The 16,032-nt window shown below is 38.3% G+C and overlaps 1 protein-coding gene across 11 annotated transcripts in view; it reads right to left on the bottom strand.

Moving 5' to 3' along the window:
* The window catches only part of Setd5 (SET domain containing 5), a 91,983-nt gene that overhangs the window by 31,121 nt on the left and 44,830 nt on the right, over positions 1-16,032 (bottom strand). For all 11 annotated transcript variants that reach the window (XM_052720859.1, XM_052720862.1, XM_052720857.1 and 8 more), the window contains 6 exons: positions 15,762-16,011; positions 15,026-15,130; positions 13,500-13,757; positions 12,008-12,328; positions 11,391-11,633; positions 4,079-4,208 (listed from right to left, as the gene is read on the bottom strand). In XM_052720859.1, the coding sequence (XP_052576819.1) occupies positions 4,079-4,208; positions 11,391-11,633; positions 12,008-12,328; positions 13,500-13,757; positions 15,026-15,130; positions 15,762-16,011 (1,307 nt within the window). The remainder of the gene's footprint in view (positions 1-4,078; positions 4,209-11,390; positions 11,634-12,007; positions 12,329-13,499; positions 13,758-15,025; positions 15,131-15,761; positions 16,012-16,032) is intronic.

Raw genomic sequence — 16,032 nt, 5'->3', positions numbered from 1 at the left:
AGGGCCAATGACATGGCTCAGAAAGTGAAGGCTTGCTGTCATGGCTGATTGCTTGAGTTCAATTCTTAAGACCTACAAGGTAGAAGGAAAGAACTGACTCAGGATATCCTCTGAAACTGCAAGTACATAAATGCACATGCGCACCCAAGTACATGCGTACACACACACACAATTTTTTTTAAATGTCAATGATAGCACACATTATTTCATCATGATCATGTAGATGAACACAAATCAAATGACAAATTCTATTACTCTTTCAACAGTTGGGAGTTTGGGCTTTAAAAAATTTTTGTCCATGTAATTTTGCAACTATTAGCAATTATGAATAATTTTGTACATAAATATTTGGTGTCTACATCTTTATACAGAACCTAGAACAACCAGTGAGTTTAGGATTATAAATATTTTTAAAGCATATGATGAATCTGAACATAATGGCTTTTTTTTTTTTGAGGGGGGGTTGTTTGGTTTTTTTGAGACAGTGTTTCTCTGTGTGGCCCTGGCTGTCCTGGAATTCCCTCTGTAGATCAGGCTGGCCTCAAACTCAAGAGATCTGCCTGTCTCTCCACCCCCTCCACCAGTACTGGGATTAAAGGTGTGGGCAACTCTTTACAGACTGTTAGTTGAATTATTGTTCTATCATTTTTACCGAAAATCTTTTTATTACTATATTAACTCAAAGACAGTATGACCAAAGAAATAAGAATTAATACCATTTGAATTGTATTGGGTGTGGTGGTACATACCTCTACCCGCACTTAGGAGACTAAGGCACGAAGATGGCAAGCTTAAGGCTGGCCAGGATTTCATAGTGAGACCTTGTCTCAAAAAATAAACCCAAACAAATCAAAACCAACTAATCAAAACACAAAGAATCCAAACATAGTAAGAGAAAATATTGAATGCACTAGAATTTGCACTGGCAAAGAATCTAATAATTTTACAATTTCTCAAGTGTTGAAAATTCCAGAGCTATTTACCATGTCTCTATTTCACAGCCCAATCTAGCTGTTCTGTTCTATATTCTCATTTGCTCTTGCAATGTGCTATGATAATTCAGCCATTAGTATCACAGGGAAGCTAATTATGTATTTTCAGCAAAGTACTTTATTATTACATTTCCAAGTTTTATTTGAAAATTTTTAGGTAAACTCAGAATCAAATTTTTAAATGACAGTTCCTTGGAATCTATTGGTGTAGAAAGAATATGGATGGATAGTATTTATTCTTTCCATTAGTGAATACTGAATTTACTTTATGCTCAAACTTAAATTGCATTACATATCCAAGTATGGCCATTCCCAGGTTGTAATTTCTTAGCTTTGTTAAGTTTGAGGATGAAAAACCTGTCTTCATTAATTTTTTGTTTTTTGAGACAGGGTTTCTCTGTGTAGCTTTGCGCCTGTCCTGGAACTCACTCTGTAGCCCAGGGTGGCCTCGAACTCAGAGATCCGCCTGCCTCTGCCTCCCGAGTGCTGGGATTAAAGGCGTGCGCCACCACCGCCCGGCAATTTTCTTAGTATTTAAGTGGTATTAACACTACTTCTAACCAAGGACTTTACTCAACTGTTATTAGTTCTGAACTTTTCATTTATTATTAAGGTATTATTCCTAAGGACATATAAATGTTATTTACAAATGAACATCACATCTTTTCCGTCTATCAATGGTAATACCTCTTATTTTTATACAATTTTAGCTTTTAGCATCCTTTGACTTTTCCTTTTGATAGCCTTACCATACAGACCAGGTTGAAATAAAAAAATAAGATTTTTCTCCCCAGTCTTTATTACTGGGATTACACATTAGGTGCAACCATACCTAGAATTTATCATTTGTAATCTAGGTAGTTCATACCTGACAACAAAGAGTGTTCTGTGTAAAATGACAGCAGCAATTTCTATTATGGGTCTGATGCTGAACCAAGCACTTTATATATAATATTATTCAGTTTCCTATTAGCCTTATAAAGCAGGCATTGCTAGTATCACTTTACAAATGATGGTCAGAGACATTTAGTAATCAAGCAATTTAAGGATATAGAACTGGTCCTCAAACAAAGATATGTGCTTTTTTTCTATTGCATCAACTTTCCTTAGTATTCTTGTAAACAAAACTTTTTGAAACATAACAAAATAATTCCTCATGATTCACACCTTTTAGTGATGACTACTGATTTATGTAATGCTTTTCTTCTGTTTATACTGATCCTGAAGGGCAAGGTGTGTTCTGAGAATATTTCTCATTGCTTGCTAGAGTGGAGGGTAGAAATGTAATGAAGGCTGGTGACTAACAGTGGTAATTCCATTCCACCGAGGACATGTAGTAACAAAGACAATTTCTCTCTAAGTATGTGAAAGCCAGGAAATAAACTGCTCTATAGTCTCTGTTTTCCAAGATTAACTATATACCTACACAACATATCCACCAGATAGAGGAGGTCACATATTCAGCTAGTCTAAGTACATTCTAAAAGCTGCCTAAAAGTTGACAAAATTGAGGGAGTTCTGCCTCAAAAATTGTTAAATCAAACCTGAATCTGTCTCGGTAGATGAACAAATTAAAATCTAGATGAAAGTAGAATTTCTTTTTTTTTTTTTTTTTTTTTTTGGTTTTTTCGAGACAGGGTTTCTCTGTGTAGCTTTGCACTTTTCCTGGAACTCTCTTTGGAGACCGGGCTGGCCTTGAACTCACAGAGATCCGCCTGCCTCTGCCTCCCGAGTGCTGGGATTAAAGGCGTGCGCCACCACCGCCCGGCGAAAGTAGAATTTTAATATAAAGCAATTACTAGTAAAATTCTTTTAATTAAATTCCACTTTATAATAATCACTCAGCAATTCTACAAATAATGGTTCAAAAAAAGCAACTCACAAAAAACAGAAAACAAAACACCCCCAAACAATACAAAAGTCCAAAGTATTATGTTAGTTGTAACCTGAACATCAGTTTTAGTAACTCCTTAACATGAGTTTTAGTAACTAATTTGTTTTGTAATATTTTCTGTTGAGACAGGGTCTTGCTATGTACCCCAGCCTTGAACCTGCAGCAATCCTATTGTCTTATTTTGCTTCCCAAGTGGTGGGTGTATCACTATACCTGGCTATGGTAGGTTTTGAAAATATAGTATTCAGAAAACTGATTTATAGGTAAGCTTATGGAAACCACTGAGAATGGTTTACTTTATTTATTTCTTTGTCTGAGTCAGGGATTGAAACAAAAGCTAAAAAAAAAAAAAAAAAAAAAAAAAAAGGTAAAGGTTCTACCACTGAGCCACACCCAAGGATCTACTAAATATGCTGATACTGCATAATTTTCACAAAAAGGAGAAAGTTTGATTAAAAAAAAAAAAAACTTGGCAAAATGTGAAGAGTGTCACAAGGATGGTGGTACGGTATATATATGAATTTGAGTGCTGGGGAGGATGAGTTTGATACCAGCCTAGATTAAACAGAGAAACCCTGTGTAATAAGTACACAAAAAGGGTATCAATGCACCAATGCTTTCACAGTTAGAAGCCTGCAATAAAACACTGTGAAAGACAATGGATATGATCATTTTTTTTTTTTCCATAGCAATTTGCCTCATGAGGATTTAAAGCCATGTCATCTCAGGAATTTTATAGTTCTTGGGGGCAAGTCCTTAAAAAAAAAACAAAACAAAACAGTAATGATTCCTCATAATTTAATTTTTTCCTGCCCCTTTAGCCAGATCCCACCCAACAAGCCATTTAACATTTCCATTTTTTCCTGAACATTAGTGTTCCACCACTTTCTACTACCTCCCCTTATAAAAATACAAATAAAGATTTCCTAAACTTACTACTTTAAACGTATCTAACCTTTTTTATAACCATTTCTGCTGTTATCTGTATACTGTCTAGTTCCTTCTTTGTCGTCCTGGGAAAACTGATCCCTGACTCGAGATCTTTCTCTTCCTCTGTAAAGACAGATGTAAAGTAACTATTTAGAGAACACACTATTTCTTTTTATATCAGAGTACCAACACTGAAATTTTTACTGTGAACCCTCAAATGATGACTGCTCATGTCAAATTTAGAAAAAGACCAGATACATACCTGCATTGTCTTTACAGATACTAGAAGAATTACTATTCTCATTACTTTGGTATAGGTGCTGTGTTCTAGTCTCTTGGGGCACAGATGATGTCTGAGTCATCCCTTCTTCCAAGGCTTGCTTTATCCAGCGCTACAATGGGGGGGAAAATCCAGAGAATTTAAAAAAACCATTTAAAACTATTTAGGACATCTATTTCAGTGCACTAACGAGATCACTACATACCAACTGGTGAGAAATGCAATACAAATACATTCACAGGGCTTCATAGTCAAGTGCTTTTGGACAGGGTCCTGCCCGTGCAACCAAGGCTGGCTTTTGCTGTTCTTTCCTTTCTCTTTAATGAAGATTATTTTTGAAATAGTTTCATGCAGCCTAGGCTGGCCTTGCTGTGTAGCTAAAGATGACCTTGAACTTATGATCCTCTGCTCTACCCTCTAAGCTAGAATTACCGGATTTTACCACTATACCAAGTTTTTGTGGTGCTAGGGTCTGAGCCAAGGGAGGCACTCTACCTACGTTCGCAGCCCTCACAGTCAAGTCGGTTTTTTCTATTAGGCAAAACTGAAACAGTCTGAATTATATAACGGGATCCTAATAACCAACAAAAAATGGAAAGCACTCAACTTTTCATATTGCATAGGATAGCATTATTGTTTAAAGATAGGCCTACATTTTAAAAAGTATACTCTTTAAGTGATAATGTGCATATGAACTTCTTCCCCATCAAGTAGTTTGGGTAAGTTATACTTGAGCAATGATAATCACTGGGGAAGAAAAGAAAAGAAAAAAAAAAAAAAGAGATTCTGTGGAAAGTTTGTAAAGAACACTCCAGTTACTTCTTTTTCCTTTAGTAGCTAATATGCAATCTGAATGGATGAGGAAAAACTAAAGTCAGAAGAAAACTTGCAAAAAATTACAAGGTAAGACTATGTATCCTATGGAAAAGGAATTTTATTATCTGTAATTTTGTTTTCTTAAGTTACACAGCTCTAAGTTGTTCACCATTCTGTGGTTCTCCTGTCCTGACAGAAGACAGAGCCAATTACAATAAGCATCAATTTCAGTCAGACTATCTCCGAATATGAAAAGATAAACTACTATAATTTTACACCTTTAGAGAACATATACCACAGGTAAATAAATATTCTCTTCAAGAGAGCAGTTCTAGAAGATTTGTGGTTGCTGGAATCTTAGACCTTGAGACAAACCCAGGAAATTTTACTATGAAATATCCTCTATCATGTTAATATCTTTGTTTACCAAATTGAAGAAAAAAAAGTAAACAGAGATGAGCAAATGGGTATAGGAAAAAAAAAAGGATATCCAGAGTCACTTGAATCACATTAATATTATAGGACATGACAGTATGTGAAAAGCCAAAATCAAGAGTGACATGCTCTCTTACACAGAGTATCAACAAACAGGCTATCAGAAGCATAGATCCTCTCTCACACAGAGTACCAACACATACAGGCTATCAGAAGCACAGTTCCTTAGAATGTAGAGGAGGCCTCTGAGGTCATCTTGGTCTAAAGTTCTTTTTCATAACTGGGTGAAAACTATCCTGGGAGTACAAGTGGAAAATCCTTTGTTATAAATATATGTTTTTATTTACATTATATGCAAGTTATTTCAAATTTATTTTTCTGTACAAAGCAGAAGACAAGAACTCAAATTTGAGATTTCGATACTCCACCCCCAAAAAATTAAAGGAAAAAAAAGGTTATTAAAGTATTTTCAGTATCTGGAAACTATCTAAGAGTTTGCATTCTAGAACTTAAAAGACTACAAAAAAGGGAGCATAAAACTAGATGGGACATAGAGAAGTAAGATGTTGCTAGGCTTGCCTTCAAAGCTAAACACAACCATTACCATTATAAAAAAGGAATATGACCATTTCTTTGTGCTGAACAAGTTAACACCCCATAGATAAGAGATAACTTTTAAATTCTTGTTCTTCTCACCTATGCAAATTCTATTTAGAATAAGTGAAATCTGAAAAAAATTCTATTTTTATAAACTATATTGAAAAGTTTTTTAGGAGGCCTAAAGATGTGTGAGGCGTGCGTGTTTGAAAAGGAGAAAGAACACTGAACTAAGTAAGTCATGGAACGTAAAGACCTAGGTTGAAACCTGCTCTGCGGATTACTAGAGATGCCTTACTTTGGGGAAATTTCAGAACCTACTACTGGTTCTGAGACAAAACTACTAGGCTTATAAACTGTAGCCAATAATCTCAATTCTATAGGGCTATTATACTGATGAAATGAGATCAAATATGCAAAGAAACCTAGTAGCATAGCACTGGAAATATGCCCAATTTTCAAATTCTTTTCTCAATGGGATTCAAGTGACTGGATCTTCTTCTTCTTCTTCTTCTTCTTCTTCTTCTTCTTTTTTTTTTTTTAAATACACTCATTCACTTATCCCTGCTTGCCTCCCAATTTCAACAATATGTTTATGTTTAAAGGAACAGATTAACAACCCTTCAGGGGATACAATAAAATAACAATACAAAACATATACAAAAGAGTCCAGGAGACCAAATATCCTTTACATATGCCAGGATGACTTTATACGGAACAAAGAGGGGCACTTACTCAAGGCTTATATGTTAATAAGAAACAAAAGAATAAAAAAGACATTAATTTGTGTATTTTTTTGGGGAACTGGACTCAACTGAATTTAGACACTCCCAGGATATTAATGTTCTCACAAATGAATAATCTGAGTACAAACATACATACAGACACAAACTTGTCTTATACTGCTTTTAACTTAGGAGGTCTATTGAGTTTAACGACTTTAACAGTGGGTCTATGAGTAAGAATATATATTGTTCTATGTGTTGGAAACGGCTTGGTGGTTTAGAGTACATGATGGTCTTGCAGACGACCTGGGCTTGGTTCCCAACACCCATACAGAGAGGCTTACAACCACCTGTAACTCCAATCAATTCAAGGTGATCTGATACCTTCTGGCCTCCAAATGTACCAGCTGTGCATGCAGTGCGCTTACATATATGTAGGGAAAACACTCATACATAAGAAAAAGCAGATGTAGATTTCTAGCTGAAAAAAACATAGTTTAGTTTACTCTGCCCAGAAAAAGTTGTATGTTGTACAATACAATCTAGATTCTTTTCAAGAATATTAAAGCAGTGATTTAAATTGAATTCCCATGTGTATTTTAGGAAGAAAGGAGGGTAAGACGGTCTTATGATCCTTCTGCTTCCACTCTCCCAAGTGCTATGATGATACATCTGTGCCACCATCACTCCCAGTTTATGAGATCGACTCCCACCTTTGTGAATGCTATGCAAACACTTTTCCAATAGCCACATCAGTGGCCACCAACCAATAATTTTAAGATTCAGTTTTAATGAAGCAGCTTTGCTATGATAGTCTCTTTCTAAAACAGTGATATGGGGCTGGGGATACAACTTGGTGGTAAAGTGGTAAAGTGCTTATCTACCATGTAGAAGAACCATGGTTAGATACCTAGCCCTGCTTAAAATAAAAAAGTGCGTGTATGTGTATGGGGGCAACTAAGGATGAGGATGGTCAGAGAGTCTTGGAGAATATAACACCGAGTTTGGTTAAATTAAATTTCTTTCAATCTGTTGCCAATGGAGATAATACAGATATCAATGTTAAACCAAGCTAGGTTCATGCCTTTAATTCCAGCATTCAAGAGGCAGGCAGATCTCCATGAGTTCGAGGTTAGCATGTTCTACATAGAATTCCAGGCCAGCCAGAATTATTTTCAGACTGTCTTTAAAGGCAAGTAAGTAAATAAATAAACTAAATTTGAAACATAGCCAGATAAAAGGAGCTCAAAAATTGCTGGCGAGAAGGCTTAGTGGGTAAAAACGATAGCTGTAAATGCCTGATGACATGAATTTGATATAAAGGTGGGAGAGTTGTCCTGTGACTTCCCCATGAAAACCACCTCCCCACACACATGGTAATAAAACAACAAAAACAAGAGCTTAAACACATGGATTTTTTACTAAATGTAAGTCATAGTTTTAAACATTTGTCTGCTTGTTTGCTTGGGTATCTTCTTGTTGGAAAAGCAAGATAGGAACAAAAAGATTGCAATTCTGCATTGTAATTACCAAGAAGACATTTCAAAAGTTAGTCTACATTATTTACAACAATCTTTACATTAATCTCTACTAATTTATCATCAATCTTCCTTAAAAAACAAAACAAAACAAAACCTAGATTAACTTTATTTTCTCTGTGAGTTTTTCCCCTGAATGTACATGTGTATGTGATGCATGCAGGTCAGAAGAGGGCATCAAATCTCCTGGAATTGGGGTTACAGATAGCTGTGAACCACCATGTGCATGTGGGTGCTGAGAACTGAACCTGAGTCTTCTGCAAGAGCAGTAACTGCTCTTAACTGCTGAAACATCTCTCCAAAGCCTCCATCAACTCTTCTTAAACACCAGAATAGATTTTACTACCTGGCTTGATGAAAACGCTTTTAAGACTATATCTACATCCTAATTTTCTTTGTTTTAAAGTTGATTTTCTTAGCATATACTAACTATGTACAGTAATGGTTCTCATTAGTTTTCCATATACATCCACACTGTATTTGAACATGCACTTTCCATTCTTTTTCTTTTTTTTTTTTTTCATTTTTCGAGACAGGGTTTCTCTGTGTAGCTTTGCGCCTTTCCTGGGACTCGCTTGGTAGCCCAGGCTGGCCTCGAACTCACAGAGATCCACCTGGCTCTGCCTCCCGAGTGCTGGGATTAAAGGCGTGCGCCACCACCGCCCGGCCCCATTCTTTTTCTTATTCCCCTCCCACTCTCACTGATCTTCCTTTTTTGTAACCAACCTGACTTCTACTTTCTTATTAATTTATTTGTAAACTTAGTGAACAGTTTCAAATTAGGGTTGTTTACAGGAACATCTTGCCAGTGCCTATTACCACTGAAGAAAATGCACCCCCGGGTATACACCTTAGGGAGAGATGGTATCTCTCTTTTCTAATTCTCAACACTCTTCATAAAAGCTGTTATGATTTTGCTGTTCCTTAAAAAAAAAAAAAAAAAAAAAAAGTTAAGCAGGGTGGTTGAGGCAGAGAAACCCTGTCTTGAAAAACCAAAAAGTAAAAAAATTAAAAAAACAGCTGGGCGGTGGTGGTGCACGCCTTTAATCCCAGCACTCGGGAGGCAGAGGCAGGCAGATCTCCGTGAGTTCAAGTCCAGCCTGGGCTACAGAGTGAGTTCTAGGACAGGCTCCATAGCTACACAGAGAAACCCTGTCTCGAAAAAACAAACGAACATTATTACTGTGTGTATGGGTGCAGATTTCACATCTATGTGGATGTTGGAGGGCAAGGTGTGGAATAGGTTTTCTCCTTCCACCTTTACCTGGGTTCTGGGGATGGAATCCAGGTTTACTAGGCTTGTGTGACAAGTGTTTGCCCACTTAACCATCACATCAGCTTCCTGCTATTACTCTGAATGAAGAGGTGAACAATGGAGGCGAACTAGGTCTCAGTTTTGCCATTCTACACTTAGGAATTCTATCACTTACTAAAGCCAGTAAATCATGTTTTCTTCTTTGTTGTTGGTGTTTTGTTTTGTTTTGGAGAGGCGATTTTGCTATGTAGCCCAGGCTGGCAACACAATAACCTTGTCTCAGCCTACTGAACGATGAAACAACAGGCATGCACTACCATGGCTGGTGATCACTGGTATGTACAACAAACCATCTTCCTTTTCTGATCATCTCTTCAAGATCCGAGACAAGCTAGTAGAGCTCAGTGACTTGGTGTAAGTGATTTCCCTATAGACACAACTGTACAACAGGAATTTTCCTAGACAAAATTCCTTTAGTAAACAGCTTTTCAAAAACTATTGCCATTTATGGCACTAAGTTGTAAAATCCCTTTGGCAAGGATCTCGTGGTCAAATTTCTCAGAATTTCTTCTATGTGAAAGCTTTCTCCACACAAACCAAGTGCCTGCATTCCTTAGGTAGGATATACTGTTACAGCTTCTGCAGCGTCATCTACTGACTGCGCAGCACTGCCCTTCCTCTATGCAGACTCCCGCTGCACTCCTCCCTTCCATAGCCTAGGCCACTGGATTCTTCAGATTCCCAACCCCCTAGACATAATTTATGTTCTTGGGGAAAGAGAAAACCTTTAAGTTTAGAGGAACTAGGGAAGACCTAGTTGGAGGACCTGGAGTTGGAGACTTCATCACATCAAATAAGCTACAAGCAGCATCCTTATGTATGTGGTGCCAGTGGAGGAGGGCAATGACAGACACTGAGGGAGGCAGCCTGAATCCAGATCTGAGAATTAGAGAAAAGGGGATTCCAGGGAATAGAACTCTATCTAAAGAAGAGCTAATCAAGTACGTCCTGTTTCTGAAAAGCACTATAGGTTTGAAGAACAATCTATTCCCAAATTATGTTTGTAAAATATGTACAACTTGTGGAAATTAATAAAGCATGTTCTCAAAACAACAACCAAATAACTACTGGTACTAGACTCAACTAGAGAGTCACAGTAAGACAGAGAGTCTTTTTTTTTTTTCCTTTTTTTTTTTTGGTTTTTTCGAGACAGGGTTTCTCTGTGTAGCTTTGCGCCTTTCCTGGAACTCACTTGGTAGCCCAGGCTGGCCTCGAACTCACAGAGATCCGCCTGGCTCTGCCTCCCGAGTGCTGGGATTAAAGGCGTGCGCCACCACCGCCCGGCCAGAGAGTCTTTTTACAGCATATTCCATATTCTCTAGGGAACAAGAAGTCTAACCCATTGTTATCTAATCAAGTAACAGGAATTATGGCAATTATGAGATAATTTTTCCTCTAAACTCCTTCAAGAAGTAACAGTGATTGATTACTTAGTTACAAGCACAATCTTGTCCATTTTTATGGGTACATCAGTGCTCTAAGGATTTGGGGCCCAGTATCATACATTAATAATCACAAATGACCATGCTAACCAGTACCACAAAACCATTTACAAAATACATCCATTCCATCAATTGCCTTGTGCTTTCACTCAGTAACCTGAAAAGCTTCCAGGTAAGACAATTCTGAATAGCCACATATTTGAGCACTAAAAATGAAGCACACATTCCACTTAATCATTGTGGCTCCTGATGCGTCAATGTTCATGTCTAACAACTAACACCATGTAAACTCACACAGTTATCTAGAGATTCATGAGCATCTAGACAATTATGCCACAACTATAAGCATACTGTAGTATTAAAACACATTTTCATTCACAGGAAGGTGGGCATGCGCATACATATGCAAACAACGCATACACATACCTTTTTACAGGAGCTGAATGTGCCATCAGGCAGAAGGGGCCTTCGACGCCTCTCAGGCATAAAGGGTGAGCCAAAGCGAATGTAGTGTTTGGGGGTGGTACAAATTAATGGGGAATGAATAAGACCCGGTAGCATGTTCAGGGTTGTTGCCAATACAGTTGGGTCAGTGGTGATACGTAAAGGACACTCAACAGGACACTCTTGCTTCTCTGCTTTGTCATTCAACCATTCTGTAACTAGATACTAAGGTTAAAAGAAAAAATCATTAATTAACACTGCATATGTAACAGCCATCTGAACCAGTAGTGTAGTTCACAAAGACAAACCTCATCTAAAAACTAGAATAGATGCAGCAACCATCACGAGGATGTAGGGTATCTTTCCTTTACTCTCTCTGTGCTCACAAAGAAAAAACACTTTCAGTTATCAGTGATTTAATTTCTGTCTAAAATCAAGTGAACAAAAAGTAAGTGGAATGGTTTCAGCTTTCAGCATAAACAACTTTTACCTAGAAGATTCAATCTAGTAATTCTAAGATTATTTCTTTTCTGGGGACTATAAACCCTCTTGTTTTACTAAGACACTCCTTGCCAGACTAGATTTATGTTGTCACTTACCTTTTTGGTTTTGGGGTATTTAGATGCAGCACGGATGACATGCGATCCAGTAGCTGATACCACAGTTGGGTCAGACCCCGTCAACTGTCTGTTCTCTCCTGAACTGTCTATATTTCCAGCTTCAGGAGGAGTTACTAAGTTGTTACTTCCTCCTTCATCCAAGGCAGCTTGTGAAAGCTCTGCCTGTTGTGCATTGGCCTGCTTCTGGCGTTTTAGTCTTTGGGCTGAACTGGTCCGGTACCGAGAAATCCGACTCTTGGGTCGGGGTCTAGAAGGCTTAGCTGGAGGTGGTTTGGGGATTGGTTTCTCTGCAGCTACATCCTGTAACAATATCAGGGCCAAAGTTAATTAGAAATTACTCTTCCCTTTTGTAGATACAATCTCCCAGGCTGGCCTCTAGCTTACATCCTCTTGCCTTAGATTCCTGAGTGCTGGGATTAGAAAAGCCACCCCTCACCCAGCATCAGAAATTTTATACCTGTTTCTTACTTAATCTATTTAAAGCATTTCTAAATGATAATGGTAAAAAAGAACACACACATGTGCACATACAAACATGTAACCATTCACACATAGAAATAAAAAAATCTGAACTGGGCATGGGTGTCATATATCTTTAACCTCAGCACTTAGGAGGCAGAGGCAGGCAGATCTCTGTGAATTTGAGGCTAGTCTGGTCTACAAAGCAAGTTTCAGGCCAGTCAGGGCTCTATAGTGAGACCCTGTCACGAAACTTTTTTTTTTTTCATGACGGGGTTACTCTGGGTAGTTTTGATGCCTGTCCTGGATCTCACTCTGTAGACCAGGATAAAAGGCATGCGCCAACACCGCCTGGCTACAAAACTATTTTTAAAATGTAATTTTTAAGTGCAAAATTTTATAGACTTGTATCACCTAAACAGACCAAAGCAAACGTTTGGCTAAGTTAACTTAGTTACTAATAAACAAATATAAAATAAAAATAGGTCAGAAGCCAGCTAAAGGTGACTACCTAATAGAAAGCTTCTTGGCAGGAAAGGCAACTCTTGTTTCTTTTCTATACCCAGAGGTTTTATGCTAAGTTTTAGTTACTGCTAAGTCAGGGAAGAAACAGACAGGCTTAGAGAAGCTCCTGAAAGAGGCACGTAACTGGGCTATTCAGAGTGTCCATGAGAGAAACCCAATGATTTGCTTTCTTCCCTTGGGGTTGGAGACTAAGCTAGGTGAGGCCTTCTGTATGCTCAGCAAGCATTCCGCACACTAAGCTACACCAAACCCAGTATCCAAACCAAATGATTCTATGAACTCACCACCTTGCTTATCTGGGAGACAGTTAAGTGCTGAGGACTTTGTCATTTAAATTTTGACTTCCCTTGCACCCCACAAATCAGCTGTTCAGATCAAAATGGCTTTACTTATTCTGATACAGAGCCAAGTTGAAAATACTTTACCATTCTAAAAAAAGACAACTGACGTTAGTAGACATACGGACTGTAAGAGTTTTCTCTCTTACCCCAGTGTGGGAAGACCTCCTTGTATTCACACCAGTGCTCTGTGGGGTGCTTGGGATGGCAATATTTGAGATGGGGTTGCTAGCTTCAGACTCAGCAGTTGCAGTTTTTGTCTCTTCTCCAATGGCTGTCTCTGAACTGCTGGTAGTAATCTCTATGTCTGAGTTGCTCTGTTCTACAGGCTGATCCCGCCGTTTCTTTCTTTTTTCTAAATTTTCAAAGGCATGCATGATGGCTTCAACCTTCCTATCTTCCCGAGTCTAGAAAAAAAAGAAGGAAGGTTAAACCAGATGCAGGTGCAGCTATTTTAGAAGCGACCATTAGTGTAGTTTATAACAACTTATTCAAGGTATTATTAAGGTAGCACATACATCGCTGGGCAAAATTTCAAAATTTTATTTTAAATATAGGTAACAGTTGTAAAATAAAGCAAATTCAAAAGCTAAAAATTTTAAAAACAGCTGAGCTACACCTTGACATGTTTTAGTACATAAAAGCAACCACAACCAATTTCTGTCCTATTTTCAGAGCTCAAAAACAAGGTAAATTGTCATTAAACTTTTTCTAAGCACAAGTAAACACACTTAACAAGTTACTTTAATCTATTTGACAAAAAAAGTAATAGGCTTAGATATAAAATGTGCCCCAAAGGCTTGGAACCCAAGTGATAAATACTACTGGGAGGTTGTGGAAACCCTAGGAACTGGCACCTACTTGGATGAAGCAAGCCAACAGGGGTGTGTCTTGGAAGGGCATAGTCTGTCTTTGGTCCCTTCACTCTCCTTTCCCTCTGCTTCCTGGTAGCAATGAGGTAAGCAATTGTTCTTCGCAATGAACTCCTGCTGTCCTATTTCTTTCTGCTTGCTTCTAAAGCAATAAAGCTGGCAGATCTGGACTGAAACCTGTGAAATTTAAGCCCAAGTAAACTGGGCTTCCTGTAAGTTGTTTTTCTTACACATTTCTGTCATGGAGATAAGAGGGCTGACAAAGTTGACTTTCTCCCCATCCTCCCAGGAATTTGGGATCGAACTCAAGACCTTGTTTGTGTACAAAGTTACTGTATAACTTTGCTATCACCAGCTCTACTTGATTTTGTTTTTTGTTTTTTGGTTTTTTTTTTTGGTTTTTCGAGACAGGGTTTCTCTGTGTAGCTTTGCGCCTTTCCTGGAACTCACTTGGTAGCCCAGGCCGGCCTCGATCTCACAGAGATCCGCCTGGCTCTGCCTCCCGAGTGCTGGGATTAAAGGCGTGCGCCACCACCGCTCGGCTTGATTTTGTTTTTAAATATAAAAATTAAAAACAAAGCAAGAAAATTCCTAATCCAACAAACTCTGGTCTTCTTCACCAAGTTTTAGGAAATTCCAATTGTGAGAAGGGAATATCTTAAAACCACTATTAGATAGTTACCATAAACTACTGTGTGTGTGCCTACATGTAGAAAAATAAGTAAAAACTAAAATGAAGTCTACTTTATGGTAAAATCCCAGAGTTGGGAGAAATGCAGAAACAGCTACTGGATGTTCCTTACCCTCCTGCTATGAGCTGGGTTCTCCTGGTCATCTGTAGCCTCATCTTTTTCTTCTTCCTCTTCCTCTTCTTCTTCTTCAGGTTTTTCTTCTGGATTGTCAACTTCCTTTAAGACAGAAGCACTATTAGATCATCCTCAAGCTCCAAGCAACATCAACCTGCTTTATTCTGGCATCATTACTTTCCCACCCCTTTCTATGCCCTATGCTAGGAACTAAGCCCAGGTCCTTATGCTAAGCAGACAGTCTATGAGTCAAAGGATGCTTTATTTTTTTGTTTGTACATTTCTTGAGACAGGGTCTTATTATACAGTCTAATGTGGCCTCAAATTCTTGATCATCAAGCCTCAGCCTTATAGATGCTGGGATTACGTGTGCATCACCAAACCAGGCCTTGAAAGGACGGTTCTTCTTGATATTATTATTTTTGTTTTCTCTTTTTTTTCTGAGACACATTGCGCATGCGCGTGTGCGTGTGTTTGTTTCCCCCCAAGACAGGGTTTCTCTGTCCTGGAACTCAGAGATCCACCTGCCTCTGCCTCCTGAGTGCTGATATTAAAGGCGTGCACCACCATGCCTCGGCTTGGTCTCATTGTTCTTAATATTATAAAATGAAAAGAAAACCCAAATAAGTATATTCATGTTGATGTAAATAGCATAAAATGTTTTAGTATGACGTCTCTAAAACAACTCATGGTAACCTGAGTTCAGACATTCTGACTTGGCTGGGGAGATTACCTCATGCTCACTGGAAACAGTTACTTTTTCTGGAACTTCTTGTGGTTGTGGGTTATGATTCTCTTCTGGAGCCTCATTTTGTTGCTCCATTTCCAGCTCTTTCCGCCGTGCCTTTCTACGTCTGGTTTCTGCTCCAATGGTGGGAAAGCTAGGAGGCGGTGGGAGCGGCAATTCTGCAGCATTGGGATTTCTTTTCTGTATAGGGCAGTTCCGGTTTCCCTTGTGACACGCACAGTCCACTTTGTAATTACTGTGTCAAAGAAACAACCAA

This window comes from Peromyscus californicus, unplaced genomic scaffold (assembly GCF_007827085.1).
Source record: "Peromyscus californicus insignis strain IS unplaced genomic scaffold, ASM782708v3 Scaffold_6__1_contigs__length_162567912, whole genome shotgun sequence".
NCBI classification, from domain to species: domain Eukaryota; kingdom Metazoa; phylum Chordata; class Mammalia; order Rodentia; family Cricetidae; genus Peromyscus; species Peromyscus californicus.
This window is presented reverse-complemented; position numbering and strand designations above follow the sequence as displayed.